This window comes from Choloepus didactylus, chromosome 7, assembly GCF_015220235.1.
Source record: "Choloepus didactylus isolate mChoDid1 chromosome 7, mChoDid1.pri, whole genome shotgun sequence".
NCBI classification, from domain to species: Eukaryota; Metazoa; Chordata; class Mammalia; order Pilosa; family Megalonychidae; genus Choloepus; species Choloepus didactylus.
Genome location: NC_051313.1, coordinates 120051342 through 120073393, shown reverse-complemented (window position 1 = coordinate 120073393; position 22052 = coordinate 120051342). Strand labels below are relative to the sequence as shown.

The window sequence follows — 22052 nt, the reverse complement described above, 5'->3', positions numbered from 1 at the left end:
CAGGACTTGCAGAGGAGGGCAGCTTGCAGTCTGCCTCCAGTCTCAGCCCATGCTGGCATTGTGGAGCCTCTTTCTGAAGAGCACTATGGCTTTGTGACGAAGAGGCCCAGTCCCAGCTCTTCCTCTTGGGTAAGTTGGTCTCTAAGCCTCACTTTGGTCACCTGCAAAATAGAGTCCTCACAGGACTGAGAGACCACGTGGAAAGGTACTGATATAGGGCCCAGCACACAGTGCTCGGTGAACATTGGCTGTTAGGGTGTGAGTGTCAGGTGGAAGTTAGGGAAACTGCCCCCACCCACCCCCCATACACCTTAGAGACAAAAGTGCACACAACTTTTGACCTGTATATTTTTTTTTAAACTTTCTAACAAAAGGCACAAGCTTAAACATACCAGAAGGTAAATTTTTGTAAACTATACACACCAGTGACCACCCCCAAATCAGGACAAAGGCCTTTATCAGCACTTGAAGCCACTTTCAAAACCCCTCCCAGGCACTCTCCCCAACTCTAAGGTAACCACTGTCCTTTTTTGTAGCAGCTCAGATGAGTTTTGACTGTACTTCATATAAATGGCATCATGCAGTATATATTCTTTAGCTTTGCCCACAGCTTGGTTAATAGCTCTCTGTGGCCCTGTAAAAGCCTATGCTCTGGCAGGAGTCACCAAAATTGGTTAGTTTTTAGGTTACAAGACAGGCACAGAGAGGTACAAATCCCATGTGTCTCCCACTTACTGAACCCACCTTTTTTCATAACCCCTGACATTAACATAAGATAGAGAAAGGCCTAGGTTTTTACAACTCTAGCAAACTGGAACACAGCCTTAGAGGCTGAGGGACCCAAGGCCTCAAATCAGGGAGGAACTTGCCAAAGTCCTTGAAGAGGGAAGCTGGGCTTGGGGGTCAGAGAGGTCAGGGCTCAGCTAGGCCTAGCATCTCCACCCACCCCTTCCTCTCTGGACCTGGCCCTTTCACAGTCCCATTCCTGCCAACACAGAGCCCCCATGGGCCCTCCTGCTTCCAGCCCCCACACCACCCTGGATCTGACAGCACTTTGAAGATGCCCCCTGCCCTTTTGGCCTTCACCATAGAAGGGCGTCTAGTTCCTCTCCACCTTTTTGAGCCAAGGAGCTGAATCAGAGGCATGGAGGGAGTGCAGAAGCAGAGCTCAGCAAGGCTGGGAGCCTCTTACTTGCCTCCATGGTAGAGCAGTTGGGCAGGACCACCTCCCTCAGTCTCCACAGAAGAGACAGACAAACCAAACAGTTTGTACACCAATTTATTTTGGATGAACATCTCTAGACTTGGCAAGGGAGAGGCCTGTGGTGGAGGAAAAGGATCAAGGCAAAGAAGCAAAGGAGCAGCCTAGGGAGAAGAGAGCAGAAAATACATTGGACTGTGAGGCCCTGTTGGCGAAACTCCAGAAAATTCTGGAGCGGGGAAACTGGGGGAGGGTCAGAGTGGGAATAGGGGTCTTGGAGGGGTGTCAACCAAGAGAAAGAGAGCTAGGTCAGGTGACTGGAGGAGGCAGGGAGAGCTGGTGTGAGGGGTTGGAAGTTGTCCTGGCTGAGCCCAGGTGGGAGTCAAGAGGGTAGCTGGAAATGGGTGGAATTTTACTTGCAAGGTCTCTGCAGCTGTTCTAAGAATTATAGGCTGCTCTGTTCTGAGGGTCATTGCAGAAATCCACGAAGCAGCATTGAGAGGATATCCAGAAGCCAAACACCGGAGAAGTGTGGGTATACGAGCAGTCTTGCATCTGCTCCTTGTGGCGGCAGTCACTCACCATGATGTCAGTTCCACTGCCTGTTGGGGGTGAGGGGGAGGCACCAGTGATGTGGATGTCGCCAGGCAGGGGCCCAAATCCCCACACTCCACAGGACTTAGCAACACTACCCCCCGACACACACACCCTGGCCTGGACCTCCCAAAAGGAAGAGATTCCTACAACTGGGCAGGGGTGGGCAGTACTTAGTGAGTCTCCGGCCATGAAACTTGGCTGGTTTCCCACAGAAGGTTGGGGAGAAAGAGCCACTCACAATGTAATCACGGTTGGAAGGGACTGAATTGGGACTTGAAGGAAGTGGGAGAACCAGCACCCAGGGACCATGTGAGAAAAAGTTGGGAAGATGTACTGGAAGTCAGATTGCAGAGGAGGTATTTGTCATTTATCTTATAGGCCAAAAGTAGAAGCATAATATGATTATCTCTGTTTCTAGACACATATCTTAGACACACACACACACACACACACAAAATCCTTGTGCCCATGTCCCTAGAAGTCATACAGAGATGTTCACTGCTACCCTGCTTGAGAGAGTGACCAATTAGAAACAACCCCAACAGCCATCATTAATGAATTGGATACATCTCTACTGCTAGGCCTATGCCATGGAGTGCTGTGCAGGAAGTCAGCAGAACAAGGAGGCTGTTTACAAACTGATAGAGAAACATTAAGTCTCCATAACTATTAGCTTTAATAAACAAATGCAGGACAGTTTACAGTAGCATGCTACTGTTGGGGGGAGTGGGGTAAGAGGCAAAAAAGGAGTAAACATATTTGTATAAACTGGATATGCATAAAAGATGGCCTGACAGATAATCAAGAAACTAAAAAGAGTGATTATGTGCTGTGCCTGCATGGGAGCTGGATGGATTGGGGACAGGAGTAGGAAGGAGACTTTTCTTTGACAGCCTTGTATACTCTTTGATATTTGAACCATGTCTGTGTATTCGCTATTTAGAAAGCATATTGAAGGATTTGAACAAAGGCATCTTTGTGCAGTCGTTTTTAAGAGCACTATCTCTGGAGCCACTAGAAATTCTGGCTCAGCCTCTATGAGATTTGGGCAAGGTTCTTAACCTTTCTGCACATCTGTCTCCTTGTCTGTAAAATGGAGACCTAACTCAGAGGGTTGTAAGTGCTTAGAACAGTGCCTGGCACATAGTATGTGGTATGTGTTTGTTAACTTAAAAAAAGGCAGGAGGATCGAGTGGGAGAATATGTATGAGGAACAAGGAGATGGAGTCAATTTTCCACAAGTTGAAAATGAGGCAGAGATGTCCAGAGAGCAACTTGACTCAAGGAGAGTTCTGCCTGAACGTTCAGATTCAGGAGGAAGTAGTATGTGGCTGCTGGTTGAAGCCAAGGAAACAAAATCCTCCTAGGAGAGTGTATGAAGCGGGGAGACCTTAATGACCAGGAACTGCCCAGTGTGGTAAGGAGCGTGCAGTCAGCTGTGGGCTGAGGAGGGAAGGGGGTTTGGGGATGGAAGTGGAGGCAGGGAGTGGCTCTAAAGTGAGAAACAGGGATGGACCATTGTCTTAGGGTTCCAGGAACAAGACTTGGGGTGCAGCTTAGGAAGCTGGCAGAGACTCATTTTGGGAGAGATCTGGGCCCATGATGAGAGAAGGCAACTTACTGTTCCTTATGTGGAGAGTGATGCAGGTGCTGCTGCCTTGTGGGGCCAGGCAGATGTCAGATCCCAGGAGGCACCCCAACTCCTTGGTCTCAAAGAGGCATCGATAGCAGCGCAGGTATTTGGGGAACTCAAATGGACGGGAGGGTGCCCGATTGATAATAAGCCTACCTAGAACACAGAAGAGCACTGACTCCAAGCCCCTGCCTGCCTGATTCCAGGCTGGTCAACTCCACTCTTCCCTCCCTACCTCTCCATGTCAGAAAACCATGTAATCATTGTTTCTTTAAAGTCATTCGGTTTAACCGTCCACCAGAAGCTTTAATCATTAAAATCTCCCTGTTTTTTTTTTCTCCATTCTCTGCTCCTATACCACCAGAAATAAGGAACTTCATTCATTCATCCATTCATTCAATATGTTCCTCCGTGGCTTGGTTTTTCAGCCCCTCACCATCCTGGTCACTCTCATTTGAACATACTTTAATCTGATATTCTGAAGTGAAAACAAGAGTGCATCCCAGGGCAGGAAGAATCTTTGCTTCATGTAAACAGGAGACTTCAAGCAACCCAGGGTCACACTCTTTGTTTTGTTGATACCATCACGGACAGACTCATATTAAACTTTGTCAACCAAAACCTCCATTCTCCGTTCCTCCTCCCCAACTACATGCATATACAACACCCACCCTACCTCCGTTCCTCTGGCCCCAGGCCCAGAACATTTTTTAGGGAGTCCCAGAACCCAGCAGATCACTTAGTGTATAGCCGATGCTGAACAAACACTTTGAATTGTTTTCTAGGCAGATGGTGTTTTGCAGCAAAATGAAGAAGTCATCATGCTGGATTCAGCCTTGTTCAGCCCTATGGGTCCTGCCCGGTTCTGTCATCTGGCATGTTCTCCAACCCTCCCTATTCTGTACCTGCCCTCAGATTTGAAGAGAACCCCATTTAGGTCAGTGCTGTTAAGAAAGCCCTGGGGTAGTCACTAGAACTCTCCCTCAGGGCAAACATCATCAGTCATAGGCAGAATTCTACCAAGTCCACCCATCCCATCTTCCCTCCTGCCTGGGTTTACCTGAATGTCCTGGGCAGATGTACCCAGTCGCCTGGTGTCTGTGGATTTCCCTGTGCAGCCCACCAGGAGACCCCTCTGACCCCTAAGAGGCACTTACCAAACACTGAGCCCATGGTGATCACCACTATCAAAACGACCATGTACAGGGCATGGAGGGCCCTGTGGAGACCCAGGTGCCCCAGACTCCGGTTACCTGCAGGGCCTGCCATGAAATGCATGGCTGCCCACCAGCCCCAGTTGGGCCTTTTATTGGAGGAAGAGAGGTTGGCCGAGAGCAGAGAGAGAGGCAACACCAGTTTGCGGTGGAATCAGTGCCAGAAGAGCCAGAAGGTCAGGGTGTCCTCACCCACAGGCACTCTTGAGGCCCAACATCCTGGCTTGGGGGTGGGGGCCCAGCAAGGGGAAAATGAGAAGGGAGCTTTCTTTCAAATTAATCCAACAAGACATTTACTGAATGACAGCCACAGGTGATGGGAATACAACAGTGCACAAAGTCCCTGTCCTCACCAGGCATACAGTCTAGCAGGGGAGGCAAGGCAACAAGCAATGGAGAGGGGAGGGCAGAGTGCTGCCAGGGAGCACCAGGACAGTGGAAACCACTGACCAAAGGGATTTCAGCAGAGGAGTACTCAGCAAGCAGAGGTCACTGTGGCTGTGGAGGCCGTGGAGACGAGTTAGGACGCTATTCCTGAGTCCAGACACAAGATGGCGGCCTAGCCTAGCAGAAGGGTGGTAGGGACGCCGAGAAGAGGCGAATAAATCTGAGTTACATTTAGAAGGAACATTGTACAGATTTGGTGTCGGGCTGGATGTAGGGCAAGAAAAAGGGACAGACGATATAGGGGGGTTGCTGGTGGTACCGTTTTCCAGCAAGGACCGCTGGGTCCCGGGTGGCCTGCGCCTCAGCCGGGTGCCCCATTGGAGTTCCGGGCACGCAGCGCCTCTCCCATCGCCCCCTTTCTTAGCTCCGCCCAAGCTCCGTGGGTCTGGTTTCCCGCGCCCACAGGCTCCTGCACTGCGCGTTCTTTCTCCGCGCCTGACTGCGCCTCGCAGTTCCCGGGGAGGCGCGAGGGCGAACCCTGCCTGAAAAGAAAGAAACCTGAGACACGCCAGCTCGGCATCGTGACCCAGGCGTCCCGCCCCCGCGCGGCTCCCCGGAAGGTGGCGCCATGGCACCAGTATCCCTCCCGGCGGGGATTCTGGAGACCCCCTAGCAAACCTTGAGCGGCCACGTTTCCTCCGCCGGGGGCCTCCTGGGCTTCCTACTTTGCCTGCCTGGTCTCTACTCGCCTAGTCAGTCGCAGGCCCTGCGCGAGACTCAGAGTTTTTACTTTAAGGGTCGGTGAGCTATGGGAGGTCCTCGGCGTCCAGGAACGACATCACCTGCCCCAATTAGGGGCAGGGCCCTGCAGTCGGATTCCCTGCTCGAGTCCCAGGCTATCCAAGAATTATCCAGGCTCGGAGGAAGATGAGGAGAAAAGGACGGAAGACGTGGACCAAGAAAACCGGAAGGGAAGAAAATAAGAGGAAAACGCACGCCGCTGCGCGCCCAAGTGTCTTGGAATAAGTGAATAAATAAATTGTGTTAGAGATAAGTCAGAGTAAAAGAAAACTGGGGAGGAGCACCTGTTGAATGAATGAATGAGTGGACAGAGTAATAGACAAAAAGAATCAGAAAGTGGAGGCTCCTCTGAAGGAGAAGAGGGCCAAGAGGAGGCGGAGATGATCTCACAGCGCCCTCCGAATCCCTCTCTCGAATAAGGTCGCAACTAAAAGGCCAAGAACTTCGGGTGGCCCTGGGAGGTCTGGGAGGACGGTCGTGTCGTTACCGACCGTGGACTCTGAGGGTCGCGGGAGGGAAGACGCGGGTGGTATTTTGGAGCTGGACGGGGCCGGGCTAGGCGAGGCCTTCTTAGGAGAGGGCAGGGCCTCAGGGTCGTTTGTCCCCCACCGCCTTGTCTCGCTCTTCTGTCCACGCAGCAGGGCTCGGCCAGAGCGCGCAGAGAGGCGGCAGCGCCGAGTGTTCGTTACCGGGGCGACGGGCCCGGGGGAGACTTTTCTGGGCTGAAGAGGCGGGACGTAGCAATAGTCGCCATGGTAACAGCAGCGGATGACGATACCCACGCCAGGTGCCCAACCCCGGGGACAAGGGATACCTGGGGGTAAGCAGCCGAGGGAGGAAGCAAAGGAGGTGGGGCCTTAGGACAGAACGCCCCAGCCAGGGGTGTGGGGCGGGGCCAACGAGGGGCGGGGCTATAGGTGACCCAACCCTGCGAGAGCCGGGTTCCTTTGGGGACGCGCCCAGACTGCAGTCTGTAGAGGAACTCTAGGGGCGAGGAGGCGGGGGGAGCGAGGAAGGGTTTCTTTAACTCGAATAAATGAATGAAAGAATGAATGACTGGGTACCGGGATGGCTCGTTGATTGGAGGATCTGGTCTGGGAGAGCGAGGTTCGGAAGTATGCGGCCGGTCCCACAATTCCACAAGCAGCTCTCCACCTGCTGTTTGCTGAAGGTGGAGCTTCTGGAGCTGTGGCCACCTCCTCCCCTCTGACCCCAAACTTCAGATGTTCTATCACCTGACAAATGCCCCTTCCCAGGAGACACCCAGTGCTCCCCTCCAGGAGCTGATCTGGGGGCCAGACAGCCTCTGGCCCCTGTTTCACAGAGGAGCTCCACGCACTGGATCTGAGGAGACACAGAAAATAGCCAGAGAATGCCTTAAGGCGTCAGAACAGTGTGGCCCATGCTAAGCATCTTATTCAAAACAGGGGACCTAGGGTAAAAAACCTGAGGAGGGTGTCATCTAGAAAAGAGAGGTGTCCAAGGGAAGAAGGTGGCTAGGCAACAAACTGATGATGGGAGGAGGGCTCATTCTGCTCTGTGGGGCTAAGGATTAGAAATAGGAAGGAAGGTACAGGGGAACCAATTTCCTCAGGTTAAACCTAAGATTGTTCTTTCAACAAAGCTGTTTAAAGATGCAGTATAGCCCTCGGAGGCTGTGAACCCTTGGCACTGGCTTTCAGTCCCTGGCAGGCCCTGTGTTTGTTGAATTGCAAAAAGGAGGTGAGGAGAAACGCGATGACATGGCAGGAGGGGGCACAAGGTTTGCTGTGCAAGACACGGGGAGCAGCCCTTGCCTTCCTCCCCATGGAAATAAAAGAGCTGAACAAGCAAGGAGAAATGGCGTCCTGATGATGAAACCATGCAGGTTGGACCCAGAAATTGATAGAGAAGCTGAGTAGGTAAAATCAGGTACTGGGAAGTGTTTTGTGAACAACACCCTTGAGTTTTAAGGAATAGTGGGCAACCCTGGGCTCCTTGGTTGGTTGTGTATCACCCAAGCAGTGGGGCCAGGGAGGCTGGCGGAAGGGCTGCATAGCAGTGATGAAAACACCAGGCACATCAGGAGGGTGGGGCTTGGTGGCCCACTGCCTGATGACAGCTCAGGTCGGGGGCTGAAGGCCCAGAGGGGATAGCAGAGATGGGAATGGCTGTCTGGAGGTGGGGTGTTCCCAAAACCCAGCCCTTTGGAGCCACAGCTCTCCCCACTGCCAGCCCCTGGTTTGCAGGCATTTGGGAAGTCACACAAGTAGTCAGCCAGTAGAAAAAATACCTTTTTAATTAATTATTAGGAATAATCTATTCATTTAATGCAGGGTGTGTGTTGGGAGGGAGGGTGCTACTGGATGGATGAGGGGAAACGTGCAAGAACAACAGTGAGAAGGCGGATGTGGTCCCCCACCTTCCACAAACTATAAACAGCAACATGAACAGAGAGAATTACAAATAAGAGGGTCCTTCCTCATGCCTCCTCCCATCCCTTTTCTCCAGGAGTCCTGGCATGGTCCCTAGAGGTGCCAGGGCATCTGGAAGTTCTGGGCCGGGAGTGGGGTACAGTGTGTGGCCTCAAAGTTGTGCAGATGCTTCCGAGCCTGAGGAGAGAGGCCAGGGTGGGGCAGTTGAGGTGCAGGACACAGTGTGAGCTGCAGCCACTGGATACCCCCCACCCCTCTACTCTCCAAGCCCACCGCCCATGGCACGCAAGCTGCCACTGCCAATGCTTCCAGGGTATTTCCTGCCCCTCAGCTCACCAGAAACAAAGCCAGCTGCCGCCGACCATCTGCACTCATGTCTTCCCCTGCAGAAACAGGCATTCCAACACAGGCCCTTCCTGGGCTCTCCCCAGGCCCCTCTCCTGCCCCAGGGCCTCCTTACCCACACTCCAGGGGAACTCAGGCCCATGTTCTGCCTGGTAGGAGCGGAGGACAGACAGACACCAGTCCTCTTCCACCTCCCATCGGCTGTAAATTGAGGCTGGTTAGAGAGAGAGGAGGGCCCGTCAGCAACTCAGCCTTACCAGGCCCCCCACCCAGAGGTCTCACCAGATCCCCTCTGACCTTCCTCCAGCTGTGAGGAGGCCTCCAGCCACTGCTTCACCACTTGAAGACCCTCCTCTGCCATCACGCGGGGATACCTACCAAGGAGCCCAGGGGAGGTCGGGACAGAAGTCTCTTCACTCCCCATCCCTGAGTCTTCCTCCTTCCCCCTCCCTGTGCTGCTGCCAGTATACACATGCGTGCATGCACACGCACACACACACACCCTGGCTCTCACCGATGCTGCAGCAGCTTCAGCAGGAGGTCATTGCCTCGGTTGGACATGATGTCCTCAGGACCCCTGGGGGGAGAGGAAGGCCCACTGCAAGGGTCTGGAGGTTGGGAGAAGGGTCTGGATCCCTGGGTTTCGGGTGGACAGAGGTGGGAGAGGCGACTCCCTAGCCCTGCCTGGGATCTGGGAGGGCAGAGGTTCCCCGGCACTCACGTGGTGGTGATGATCTCATCCTTGGTTCTCCGGATCAGCAGCACAGGGCCCTGGAACCTTCAGAGGGGACAGAGTAGTGGGGAGGGAGAGCTCGGAAGCAGACAGCTGACGACTGGCTCACCGTGCCCCTGCACTGACCGCGCTGCTCCCTCCCCTATGGCAGGTCTAGGAGTCAGAATATTTAAGAATGGGAATTGCTCAAAGTCTGGCTTTATGGTTGTGCTGGGCATTAAGCTTTTGGTGGCCAGAGCATGAAGACTTCTAGGATCCAGAGGACCTGGGGAGGGTTTAGGCTGGCTGGGGTAGAGGTAGGGCCACTGAGGGGTATGGGGCAGTGACCGTTTGCCAACTTGCACTTTTGTACTGAGTCCGGCAGGGCTGAGCACGGAGTGGATGCTGGACCCCAGCCTGCCCTCACCTGCACAGCTGCTGTGCGTTGTTCAGATTGAGATGCTGTCTCACGGTCCCGGTCACCAGGCCCCCTAGAGTGGAATAAAGGTGAAGAGGTGGCAGAGATAAAGCCCTTGCTCAACAGAAACGTCCCCACTGTCTTCTGCACCCATGGAAAAGGGAGCCATCTCCACTTAGGACGGCTCCCAGTTCCAGCGCCCCCTCCCCTGGCAGGGCAGACCTGGGAGCTGCACTCACTCCAGCTATCCGGCATGACCTTCAAGGCCAAGGGCACCAAGTCATCAAAGGAGGCATCCAGGATCATGGCACTAATGTCTGGGTAGGACATGGCTGCCCACGTGGCTGGAAATGGGACGGGGAACAACGGTGAGGCCCGAGAGCGGCCCCTGCCTACCAGGCCATCCTCATCCCACTGACCCTACAGGCTAACCCCTTCCTCCCTACTATGTTACCCTCTGGTCTCTGCTTAAGCCCTCACTTCACTTGGTCAGGGCACTATCTGGAGAGGATGGAGAGAGAACAGACCATTCTCTGAAGTGCACTGAAGACAAGTTGGGAGGAAACATTTACTTTCCCTGATCTCCCCACCCAGAACCTGGTTTACTCCTTTGTTTAATGAGCAGGCATAAGGGTGGAAGGAAACGTCAAGTGTGTACAAAAATAAGTCTCTCCCAGGCCCACTCGGAGATCCCAACCTCCTCCCTCTCCTTTTAGAGCCCCCCCCCAATCCTGAGCCAACAGGGCACTTCCCCACCTTTCCTGGAGAGAGGGGGGCAGGGATGGGACCATGGTAGTGGGGCAGGGCGTGGGGAGAGGGCTGGTACCAGTGAAGCCACCGATGGACCAGGCATAGATGATGATATCCTGGGGCTGGAAACCCAGGCGGTGGATGGCAAACTGGACCACCACATCCATAGCATTGGCCTCGTTCTGCGGGAAGGGCACCCCCTGCAGGAGGAAGGGCAAAGGCAGGAGGGCATCAGCTCCAAGGCCAGCGCACGGGCTATCCAAGCCCTCCCAGCCACGCAATCCCTGCAGCCACCCTGCAGCAGAAGGGCTGTGGAAGAAAAGGGTGTGGGAGGGGCAGTTCTCTCCCAAAGGCAGATGTTTACAGTGAGAGCCACCTCATGCCCCCCCACCTCCCCAGGGGGTTGTGGCTCCCCATGCTGCTGCCCCCAGCACCCTGGTGACAGGTGGGTGGGAGCCCCCTGCAGAAATATCCGACCCCCTCCCCTTCTCTCTCCAGGGGAGAGGGGAGGGCACTTTCTCCAGTGGCTGAGGAGAGACAGACAAACCCTATTTCAGGAAAACGAAGGGATTCCAGAGACGGTCTCACCGTGCTTCCAGCAAAGCCTGGATGATTCCAGCCCAGGACTGAATATCCGGCTGTAACGGGAAGGAGGGACTGAGGAGAAGGACCAAGGAGCTCTCAGCAACCCCCCAGCTCCAGAGTTGAATTTAACACCAAGCCTTCCCAGAAGTGGGGAGATCACACCGAAGGTTTAAGGCAGCAGAAAGGGAGAGAGATGTGACTGTGTTTTATATGCAGGGTGTGCGTGGGCACACGTGTGTGGGAACCAGAATGAAGAAGAGTAGGGCAAGGTTAGGGACACAGTCCTAGGGGAGGGATGGAAGATTGTCAAAGCAAATGGGGAGTGGATTTTTTCCCAAAGGTGAGGGGCTCATAGCTCACCCAGAGAAAGTGAAGTCAGGCCCCCAGGGGGTCATAACAGTGTGGGAAGGTGGAGACATTCTGTTCCCAAGGGCAGAGAGAAGAGGCCGAGGCAGGGGCCTACCTTCCAGGGGCGTGGAGACGCAGCCCACTTCGTAGAACCCCGCGTTGCCCTCACAGCAGATCACCTGGGGAAGGAGGTGGAAGGAAGGCTGGGAAAGAGCCTGGCTGGGACAGAAAACCACCCCACAAGGTCCAAAGAAATGCAAAGCAATGTGAGATGCAAATGCATGGCAAGCTGGTCCTCAGCGATGACTGACTGAAGTTTAACTGCTCAACTATTCAGCACCCTGTCGGGTTTTCCTTAGAAGACCACCAAGTGGATATCTCTAGGTGATGGAATTACAGATATTTTTTTCCTTTACAGTTTTTGTAACTCCTACTTCATCTATTTCCCTATCCCAGAGTTTTCCTATAGAGGTCTTTGGAATGGAACTGAGAGATGGGATAATTCCTAGCACTACTGCAGAACTGGGGACCCCAGAACCTCTACTGCCCTCCACAGACTCCACCTTAGGGCTCCCAGCTCCCTCTCACCAGCTTCTGTCCTTGGGGCTCGGCTGTCCCCCGCCGGTCCACAAACATAGTGTCAATCTCATTGCCGTCACAGGCCAGCAGCTTTGCCCGGCGCCCATTATACTGAGTGGGGGAAATGCAACAGCCAGGTCATGAGGGGCGGGAGGACCATGTCACTGCGGGGTGAGGGCGGGGTGAGGGGTGGTGGGGCAGGGGTGGGGGCATGGCAGGGCAGGGGAGCCTCACCTCTTCCACTAGCCGGGCCTGGCCCTGCAGGAGCACAGGCATGAGGGCCTTCTGGAGCAGGTACACAGAGCCTGGGTATAGCATCCGGCGCCCCAGGGTGTGTGCCACCAGGTAGCTGTGGGGAGCACAGGGTTAAAGAAGCTCCAACCCCAGGGGGCCTGGGGACCACCCTGGGAAAGTCTGAGCTCTAGCACTCGGGGACTCTGGGGCCTGCTGTACCCTTGACCTCCAGAGCTCCGCCTTCCCTCTTTTAGGATTTAATGAAATAATTAATGTACCAGGCTGGTATTTTGTAAACTTTTTTTACTGCAACCTTCATAAGACACAAATTTTATATTGTAGCTCCCTACACACATATGTATGTATGATTTTAAGAGTTTTATGAGATAACACTTTCTATATACAATAAATAAAAACAAAGTTATTATCAAATATGGTACTGTCAATGTACAAATACAACATATTAAAAGTCCCTCAGATAAACAATACTTTAAAAGAAAAAAAAGATGGTTGCATTTCACTAAATTGTTTCGAACTTCACTAATGGGTAAAGATTTGTAGTTTGAACACCACCGAACTAGACTGAAAACTCCATTGGGGCAGGCACCAGGCTGTTTGGCTCCCTGAGGAATCCCTAATACCTGCCACACCACAGGTGCCCAGAGCCTGGCGCAGAGTAAGGGCTTAATAAACATTTACCGGACAAATATTCTAATCTAGACAGATAACATGTGGTAGGTGCTGTTCCTGAAAAAAGATGACCAACCACTTCCCGTTCATCCTGGAGGAGGATTTGTCCCCAGAACAACATTGTACAAACCCATCCAGCATCCCCCTTCAAACCCCAAATTCAGCTAGTCCCTCTAATCAGTCAGCACTGTCCACAACAACTACTAAGTCAATCCCCTCCCGTGGTATTCTGGAACCTCCTCCTAACCCCTGCACCAGGCAGTTCCCAGCATCTGCTCCACCGGAAGATACAAACAGGTGTCGCTGGTACACCCAACACCATCGGTGCCCACAGCTATGATTTACTGGGGCTCCACTATGCAGTCTTGGGGCCCAGGCAAGGAGGGAGCAGCGCTCCACGAGTCAGATTATCCACACACGCAGGAGCTGAGGCACAGAGGGGCCATGTAACTCATCCAAGATGGGATAACCAAGGAGTCATGGGGCCAGGACGGGACAGACGCACACGAGACGTGCTCCAGACATGGGCTACGTGTACTCTCCCCGGTCCCAGCCTCATTCCTCCCTTTAGCCTCATTTTCTAGAAAGAACTTCTGAATGGGTACAGGGTTTCTGTTTGGGGAATGGACAAGTTTTGGCAGTGGATGTGGTGCGGATGGCACAACACCGTGAATATGATTAGCAGCACTGAATCATACACATGAAAGTGGATAAAATGGGAAAAGTTATGTTGTGCATTTTACCACAATTAAAATTTAAAAAAAAAAAAAAAAGCTTTTGTATCAGAAAGAACTGTTCCAATATCCCAGCTCTTCATTCACTACCTGTGCACCTCTTTTCTTTACATATATAAATGTTGACAGAAATGACTATGCTGCAAATAATGCACATAAAGCACATGGCACAGGCCCAGCACATGACAGCTAACCTACAATGGAGTGCCCTGCCCCAGAGCCCGTGCCCCATGTCCCCTCCACCCCAGCTGGCCTCTCCTCCCTGCCATTTCCCACCTGGTGATCTGACAAGGCAGTTTCTTGACCCTGTTGAGGAGGGTGTCTGCTGTCCCCCGGTGCAGGGGCTCTGGACGAAGCAAGGCCACACCCCGGCGGGAAGGGCCCCCTCGGGACTCTTTCCTGAGGAAAGGAAAGATGCAGGGATGATGGGGTCAGAAGCAGCAACCTGGGCATCTGGGATCCAGAGGATTGGGAGGTCTAGGAATGAGGAGACGGCACTGGAAGGCAGGCACTGGGGCCCACCGGGGGGGTGGAGGTGTGGGGACAGGACAGGGGAGGGATTATCTGGGACAATTCCAAGGGGAGGAATAGTGCAAAGGCACTGGAGCCTCACCGGCTGCTGGGTTCTTCCCAGTGGAAGTCGACAGGCCAGCTCCTGAAGTCAAAGTTGTAGCCAGCGAGCTGCCTCTGTAGAGGGCAGAGAGAGACAGAGGAGGGGAAAATGGGAGTTGAGACCTGGGGGGAGACCCACCTACCCACCCTCAACACCATCACTGTCCAGGGATCTGCCTCCCCCACAGCATGGGGAGACCAAGTGGAGGTCACCACCCTCCTCATTCTCCCTCGGAAAGCACTGACGTGGCCAGAATGACTAGGAGAGAGAGGATGTCCTATTAAGTCTCAGGGCTGGCCTGTGTTTCCTCTTCCAGGTGAGGAAACTAACACTCTTGGCTTTTCCAAAAACCTAAAACTGACCCACCCCTGGGAGAAGTGGCTGGAGATACTGGAGATTCTGAAGAGGGAAGGGGTGGTTTGGGGAGATCTATCACGTTCCCCTTCCTGCCTGGGTCCTTTATAGGGTGCTGTCTTGGAGGCTCAGAACTCCCCCAGGGGACCAGACCAACTGTCCCAAGGCTGTAAGAGAGGAGGTGGGAGAGTCTTGCCCACAGTGGGCTCTTTTGTACCAGGGGCCACCTCTTGACTGAAGCCCTCTCTGACTGTCCCATCCCCACAGTCACCTCCCTTCCCTCAACTCCTGTGGCCCTGGGCCAGCACTACCACACAGACCCTCTGTGCCTCCGGGCACCCCACAGTGTCCTCGTGAGGGCACAGGAGCTGTGTCTTGTGCTCCTGTGTTCCCTCCCTGACCCCCAGAGCTCCCAGCACTCTGTCTTGAGGGTTGTTTTTATTTTCTGCCAGAAAACTTTTTTGACAGTTTCAAAAATAACTTGACTAGCAGAGAACAATAGAAAAGTTGTACACAAATATAAATGGCAAAACAGAACAGAATGAAGAAAAGCATACTTCATGCAGGTTTTGCAGACTGGACTTGAATCCAGACTCGGCCACTTCCTCGGCTCTGGTTAGGTTACTTAACCCCTTTCTGCCTCTGTTTCCTCATATGCATGAATAAGGGCAGTAAGGCCACCTCATGGCATCATTGTGGAGGATCATAAAGAGTGTAAGCAAAATGCCTCAGACGGCGGCATGGCGCGGAGCATGGTTACACAGCTCCATAAATGGGGGCGTGGAGTAACCAGTAATAGGAAGATGGTGATCATATATGTTTGATCCGAGAAACCCTCTCATGACAGGAAAGAGCTTCAGGGGGCCCCAAAACCCCTTCTCAAAGATAATCACGCTCCAGCGCCAGCTGGGCTGGCCTGACTCCAAGGATATGATGCCCTGGCTTTCCTCCCTGCTGGCACTTCACTGTGCTCCGGGGCACAGGAGTGGACGTACCTGTCCAGCTTGTCCCGGGCCTGAACAAATCTAGCACGGTGTTCCGCTCACACAGCAAAAATAAACAAACATCACAGAACTGGGTTACTGTGGTAGAGAAAACTCTCATCTAAGAAATAGTCCATTCTACATTTAGACAAGTCTTGTGGATGGAGGGTGGAGGGGTGGAGGACTGTTCCAGCAGAACATTCCATTAGAAATGGAAAAATTCCTCAGGTGGACAGTTCACTTATAGAAGGGAGAAGGGATGCAGCAACGTGCAAGCAAACACCCTGGGTGGTGGGTGACAAAACAAACCTCCCTCTCCTGGTAGAGCTGGGGTGTGGTACTCTGGGAGGCAGCAGAGAAACCTGCTGCCAGGGCACCTGCCGGGCACCTTTCCCAGGGCCTCTCACCTTGTTTTCTGCCGACTGGTTCCTATGTGTGGCTTCCAAGATGGTGATGAACTGCCGGTACTGGGGGTTGGTCCAGCGGCCGATGCCTGGTAGGAGAGAGGGCACAGTGCTAGGAAAACTGGGAAGCAGAGTGCCTACATGGTAGGAAGAGAAGTGGAGGGATGCAAAGAGAAGTGAGAGAAAAAGGACCTGAGGGCCTGGGATCTGGAGAAACAGGAGACCCTCTTCCTCTACATCCAGGAACTGGTCCACAGGTTCCTCCCCTGCTAGTTTCTTCAGTTTGCTTTTTTAGAACCCTCAACCTTCCAGCTTCCAGAATGTTCACTCTCCCCAGCTTACACTGTCAGACAACCTTACTATTCTTTGTTAACATCAGATTTCCCTTCTTCTTGCTGCCACCCTTCTCTGATATTTGCTTTCTGATCTGTAACCCACTGAAATGAAGCTTCAGTCTTCTTGCTCTTGCCCCATAATTACCTCCCCGAGTACCCTTCCTTGGTCCTCATTCTTCAGCTGGGCCTGTCCTTTGAAGTTCCTTCCTTCTCTGCCTCCTGGGCCTCCTTCCACCACCTGGACTGCTAGTCCATCCCCTGCCTCCTTTCTACTTCCCTCTCTGAATCGGGAACAATTCTCCATGCTCACCTCTTTTTCTCTCCCCATTTCCCCCTCCTGATCTAGCCCACCTTCCCTTCACTGCTGGGGAGTCAAAACCCGACTTCTCTCCTTCCTCGCCCTGACAGGCGTCATGTGCCAGGCACTGTTCTACACATGGAAATAAGGCAGAAAATGAGACACCCGAGCTCCTAGACCCTCAGAGCTGGCACGATGGTTAAAGTGGGGGTAAGTGGGGGTGAGGTTGGGCTGGGAAGAGACAATAAACAACAATCAGAGAAGGGAAATGCTATAAAGAAAATAAAATCAGTGTCTTGTCAGTGGTACAGCCCCCCCCCCCAAACAATCCCAAGCTGCGGAATGACTTGTAAGGATCAATGCCATTTATGCCAAAATGTAAAACACACAAAATAATGCTATACATTGTTTATAGACCCAGCAAAATTTGTAGATTGTAAAACACCTAATTTTTTTCACATTTGAAAACTCTGAACTCAGGATGTTTTATGATTGATGGCAGCTTAAATTTAATGAAATGATGTTTACACTTCATAGGATAAAAATATGGACCAGAAAAAAACTGCACCAAATGACAGCGGTTACTTCTGGGGAAAGAGGACCTGAGAAGGAAGCCAGAGGGCACTCCAACCCCATCAGTAATGCTTTAGTTCTTTTATTGATAAACAGTATTTGACACAAATATTACCAAACATTAGCCTTTTAGTTCTTTTTGATGCTTCTGTTCTCTGGACTTTTCTGCATTTATTTTTTTTTTCTGAATTAAAAATGCAGGAATTAAAGTATAAGACAAAAATGAGAAGTGGAGCTACTTTTAGAGGGGGCAGTCAGGGAAGGCCTGGGGTGGGGAGGCACAACACCGCAGGAGGAAGGTCCTTACCCCAGACTGGACCCAGCTGTAGCCATCCAGCTCCCTCCTCACTGCCCTTTCTCTAAGCATCCCCCTCATCTGGCTCTCATCATATGCACCCACTAGAGGCCAATGATCGGTTTTGTCTCTTTATTTTTTTTAATTGTGAAATACAACTTACATACGTCAAACATACATTTGGTTTAAAAACTTCAAAGCAATCACTCATGTGACTAGGACTCAGATCAAGAGCGAAACCAAAGCCACGCCCCTGGGAGCCCCCTGTCCTACACCTCCTCCTGTGCCCCCGCACCCCAATCACTCCTCTGCTGTTCTGACCTTCAAGCTAACCATGCCCTTGAATTTCCTTAGTTTTTTACCACTTATATTTGCACCTCTTTTGAACCTACTGTATACATTATTTTGTGGTCAGCTCCTTTCCCAACATGTTTGTGAGATTCATCTGCTTTGGTAGGTGCAGCTCATTTGGTAGTTTGTTCATTGGCACTGCTGTACTGCGTTCTGCCAGATGACCATACCACATAATGCACTTATCCATCCTACTATTCATGGCCGTCAGAGTTGTTCCCAGTTTAGGGTTACTATAAACAATGCTGTATGCTGTATTCTCAGACATACGTATTTTTCACACACGTGCAAAAGTTTCTCTAGTGTGTGTATATATATATTATGTGTGTATATATATTTTATACAGAAGTGGAATTATTGAGTTGTAGGGCACAGCATCTTTTCTAGATAACGGCAAACTTTTCTGTTAATTATTTCTTCATATTTACAACTAATGCCCTTTAAGGAAAAGATCATGCCTTAGACCATTCTGAATTGTACCCCCTCAGGGCCCAGCACCGAATTGTATTTGCTGAAGGTACTTAATAAATATTCACCCAATCATGGGCAGATCCAAACCTGGCTTCCCCTCCTCCACCTACCTCGGAGGCAAGCCACACCTGCCAGCAGTAGCAGCAATGTCCCAGCGTAGTGAGAGAAGGGTACCACTTTGGACAAGCTCAAGTAACCTGGGAAGGGAGCGGGACCATGTGAGAAGCTCTCCACACTGTCCCTAAACTCCTCTCCCCGTTCAGCCCCAACCTCTCCTGAGGATCTCTCTTTGGGACAGCCACACCCTCAGAGGAAGAAGACGCCTGATGGAAGGGGGCAGTCAAGCCATGCTCACAGGCCCCCTTTCCTCCTTAGGGGGCCAGCTCATCTGCCAATAACCTGCCCGCTTCCTTCCCCACCACCTTTGAAACCACACTGACCTTTCCTGTACAAGTAGAAGAAGGCGAAGGGAGAGGAGTAATAAGAGATGGACCAGAAGACTGAAGCCTGCAGCAGAGAGACAGGGGAAGGCAATCGATGTACCAACAAACACACACAGGTACTGGTCTGCCAATTCCAGGCCTAGGCTCTGAACAAGGCTGTGGGTAAACTGAGGAACATCAAACCAAGCACCTATTCTGTGCATGACATCATGCACACAGTAGGTGCTCAGTATTTGTGGAAAGGCAGTGTGTCAGAGCATAACAGAGACTGGCAAAACCAGGTACAAAAAAACAAGCAAACAAACAAAAAACAAAAAATAAAATGAGGTACAGGTTCATTTTCTTCCCCAAATCATCACTGGACATAATTTCATCACATTTAAAGGCGAGTCTCTCTTTCTACTCAAGTCAATCAAGCTTTTTCAATTGGCCCTGCTCAGGACAGCCCCTGGCCTGGTCCCCAAGAGATGCACAAATGTCACCATAGGAACCCTGCCAGAGAGAACAGCTGTCTGTGCAGCCAAAGAAATTAGTTGCCAGAGAGGACAGGTCACTGGGGACTGCAGAACTTAGCACCTGCAGATGGTCCCAAGAGTAAACAGGCTTTCCTCATGGCTCAGGTTGCCCCAGAGAGAGCAATACTACATACCGAAGGGGAGTGTCAAGTGTGCTCGCTTGACAGTCTGTACATGTATGTGATGGAGAAGACTGCTGCAAAGCCCAGAATATCCCCCATCCCCAAGAGGCACTGCCTTCTCCCAGGCTGAGGAGGAGTAAATTCAAGAGGGGAGCTGGTTTGAAAAGATGTAGCGAGTCTCGGATGCCACAGCCAACATACCAGTGCCAGGATGCTGTCAGCATGTTTCTCCAGGGCTCGGGGCTGATAGTAGGTATCCTGCCAAAACAGATGGGCTTGTTAAGGACTCCACACATTGCCAGGTGCTTCCCCACCCCCTTCAGAAGCCCAGATGTGTGTGCTCTGGTTCTGGTCTCCAAGACTCTGCTGCTACAAAGCCCCTCACCCGGCGCCCCTTCCCCATCCCCACCATGAGGCTGATTTCTCACCCCAGAACAAGTTCAGGGAGCTGGACTTGGAAGCAAAATGAAAGCAGCACAGGATGACTTTTTCCTTTTTTCACAACTCTGTTCCAAGTGGGTTGTAGGCATGAGCATATGGGGAAGGGGGATTACAGAATAAAGGAAAGACACCATGACCACTTTAAGAGGGAAAGAAGAGCATCAGTAATAAGAGCAGGTTGATTAGGGAAGAGACCAGCATGGGAAGAACTGGCTGGCAGTGGATAGTCTGTGGGGGACAGTAAACATAATTTGGGACTATCGATAAAAAGGAAGAGAACATTTGGGGGCTCAGCCTACCACGATCCCCACTCCCCAGCTTTCATGAATGCAATAATCCTGCGGTCTCCAGGCCAGACTGGGGGGCGGGGGGCGGATACATGATCTGTTGAAGAAGTCATTTTGAAATACAAGGCCAGTGTAGAGGGAAGATAAAACGGGGTCAGGCGAGGCACAGAGGAAGCAGAAATTGGGAATTTTACGGCAAAGTCTGCCAGCTCCCCAGTCCGGGCAGGGGCTATCCCAGGTCTTAAAGAGCACATAGGCAGCGGCATGAACCACAACAGACAGAGTGGAGGGCCGCAGAGAGAAAAAAGCAAGGAGTGGTGGTCGCAACCAGAAAGCGGTACGCAAACAGCGATGAAGAAACGAGGCGGTCACTCCACAGACGTGACTTTAACCCAGGAAGCTCAAAGAGCGGAGGCTTTGAGGAAGACTGGTTTGACAAACAGGTTCCCCCTACTTCCGATAATGGGCCCTTCTGGGTAGCAAAGGCCGCAAAGAGGTTTGGAGCGTACCATGTTTTTGGTAGGGGGGTAACTCGACTCACCCAGGAGCTGGAAGAGGCGGTGGTGACTGACGTTGGAGTCTCAGGGACACCGGACGGGGCCCTTTCAGAGTCCCTCTCCCGGTAGATTTTGTAGAGCCGGGGGCCTAGGACGCAGCTCAGCAGCTTCGCCATAGCCCCGGCTCGGGCCGCTGCTCTTCCAGCAGCAGCTCCCCCTGGTGGCCCCGCCCTCCCCCAGCCTCCGAGGTGTAGCGTGCCCTTGACGTCGGCGCGTACTGGCTCCGCCTCGTGGTGAATCGAGACATTTTCAGCGCTCTTGAGAAAAGTTTCGTGCAGTTGGACCTACGGGTTCAACAGTGGTCAGAAATTAGTTGGAGGCGTTTGAATGGTGGAGACAGGAAATTATCAGGCGTAATAAAATCTTTTAGATTTTTAGTCCCTTAATACTTGACAAACTTCCGAACAAAAGAGAATGAGTGGTAAGATTAGGAGCACTTGACAAGAGCAACAGAAAAGATAAGGAATCTAGGAATAAATCTTATAAAAGAAATGCAAGATTTCATGAAGAAAACTAACAAGTTAGTGAAAGAGGTAAAGAAAAAAAAAGGCTTGAATAAATGGAGAGCCATACCATGGTCGTGGATAGAAAGACTGAGTATTGTAAAGATATGTGGAATAGTCATGAAAAGGAAATGAATGAATGGTTGCCCATAAGCATGGACAAATCTCAAAACCATAATGTTGAATGAAAAAAGAAAATAATAGAATACATACAACATGACACTATTGTATAGGATGCAAAAACACATAAATTTAATGAGATGCGATGGATAAAAAGCAAATTTAAAATAGTGGTTAAATAGCATAGAGGGTCTTTGACTGAAATAGTAATATTCTAATTCTTAGTAGATATATAGATTTGTTTTTTCTTTGTTCCTTACACCTAATAATATATTGTCTCTTCAGCTTTTTTATTGGAGTAAACACATATACCAAAAAGTACATCAATTGAATAGATCCATGTACCAGAACCCGGATCAATAACAGATCATTACAAGCTCCCTACCAGTCACTGTCCACCCCACAAGGGTAACCACTATCCTACTTTCTAATCCCAAAGATTAGTTTTTGCCTATTTTTGTACTTTATATAAATGGAAGCATATAATACATGCTGTTTGTGTCTGATTTCTTTACCTCCCATGTTTGTGAGATTCATCCTTGTTGCAAGTCATTGTGGTTAGTTCATTTTTATTGCTGTCAAGCATTCCATTTTTGACTGTACCACAGTTTATTTATCCATTATATAGTTGTGCATTCTCTATAGCCTTTTTTTCTTGTGCTAACATATATACAGCATAAATTTTCCCATGAAGTAGGATAATCTATGATTTTTGTGTAATATTCTATAACAGAAAGGAAGAAAA

At 51.3% G+C, this 22052-nt stretch overlaps 2 protein-coding genes across 6 annotated transcripts; both read right to left on the bottom strand.

The window, feature by feature from the left end:
- Window positions 1–1294: 1294 nt before the first annotated feature.
- LY6G5C (lymphocyte antigen 6 family member G5C) lies at window positions 1295–6709 on the bottom strand. Of its 4 annotated transcripts, none has more exons than XM_037843546.1 (5): window positions 5711–6709; window positions 5352–5574; window positions 4585–5209; window positions 3420–3583; window positions 1295–1803 (listed from the first exon to the last, which is right to left on the bottom strand). In XM_037843546.1, exons 3-5 carry the CDS (start codon window positions 4707–4709, stop codon window positions 1640–1642), a joined length of 453 nt encoding a protein of 150 aa, XP_037699474.1. In that variant the 5' UTR covers window positions 4710–5209; window positions 5352–5574; window positions 5711–6709; the 3' UTR covers window positions 1295–1639. The 4 variants fall into 4 exon arrangements, with proteins under 4 accessions (XP_037699474.1, XP_037699471.1, XP_037699472.1 ...); XM_037843543.1 differs by lacking the exon at window positions 4585–5209 and having other exon boundaries at window positions 5711–5798; window positions 6325–6707; XM_037843544.1 differs by lacking the exon at window positions 4585–5209 and having other exon boundaries at window positions 5352–5570; window positions 5711–5798; window positions 6325–6707.
- A 1376-nt stretch (window positions 6710–8085) lies between these two features.
- ABHD16A (abhydrolase domain containing 16A, phospholipase) lies at window positions 8086–20855 on the bottom strand. 2 transcript variants are annotated; one of them, XM_037844235.1, is made up of 20 exons: window positions 20669–20855; window positions 19601–19657; window positions 18760–18826; window positions 18430–18516; window positions 16000–16085; window positions 14256–14329; window positions 13919–14041; window positions 12219–12333; window positions 11994–12095; window positions 11521–11584; window positions 11061–11110; window positions 10549–10672; window positions 9962–10066; window positions 9732–9795; window positions 9314–9370; window positions 9107–9169; window positions 8890–8966; window positions 8708–8806; window positions 8584–8630; window positions 8086–8424 (listed from the first exon to the last, which is right to left on the bottom strand). In XM_037844235.1, the coding sequence occupies exons 1-20, from the start codon at window positions 20798–20800 to the stop codon at window positions 8341–8343; spliced, it is 1677 nt and encodes a 558-aa protein (XP_037700163.1). In that variant the 5' UTR covers window positions 20801–20855; the 3' UTR covers window positions 8086–8340. The 2 variants fall into 2 exon arrangements, with proteins under 2 accessions (XP_037700163.1, XP_037700164.1); XM_037844236.1 differs by having other exon boundaries at window positions 8708–8793.
- Window positions 20856–22052: the final 1197 nt, after the last annotated feature.

What these genes read in the sequence shown, in the direction of transcription:
- LY6G5C (XM_037843546.1), bottom strand. Translation starts at nt 4,709, where the DNA reads ATGCATTTCATGGCAGGCCCTGCAGGTAACCGGAGTCTGGGGCACCTG. An exon ending in ATGGGCTCAGTGTTTGGTAA is followed by an intron (nt 3,584 to 4,584) that starts GTGCCTCTTAGG and finishes TGTTCTAGGTAG; the next exon opens with GCTTATTATCAATCGGGCAC. An exon ending in CACTCTCCACATAAGGAACA is followed by an intron (nt 1,804 to 3,419) that starts GTAAGTTGCCTT and finishes CACCCCCAACAG; the next exon opens with GCAGTGGAACTGACATCATG.
- ABHD16A (XM_037844235.1), bottom strand. Translation starts at nt 20,800, where the DNA reads ATGGCGAAGCTGCTGAGCTGCGTCCTAGGCCCCCGGCTCTACAAAATC. An exon ending in GGTCATGCCGGATAGCTGGA is followed by an intron (nt 9,796 to 9,961) that starts GTGAGTGCAGCT and finishes ATTCCACTCTAG; the next exon opens with GGGGCCTGGTGACCGGGACC. An exon ending in CTGAAGCTGCTGCAGCATCG is followed by an intron (nt 8,967 to 9,106) that starts GTGAGAGCCAGG and finishes GCTCCTTGGTAG; the next exon opens with GTATCCCCGCGTGATGGCAG.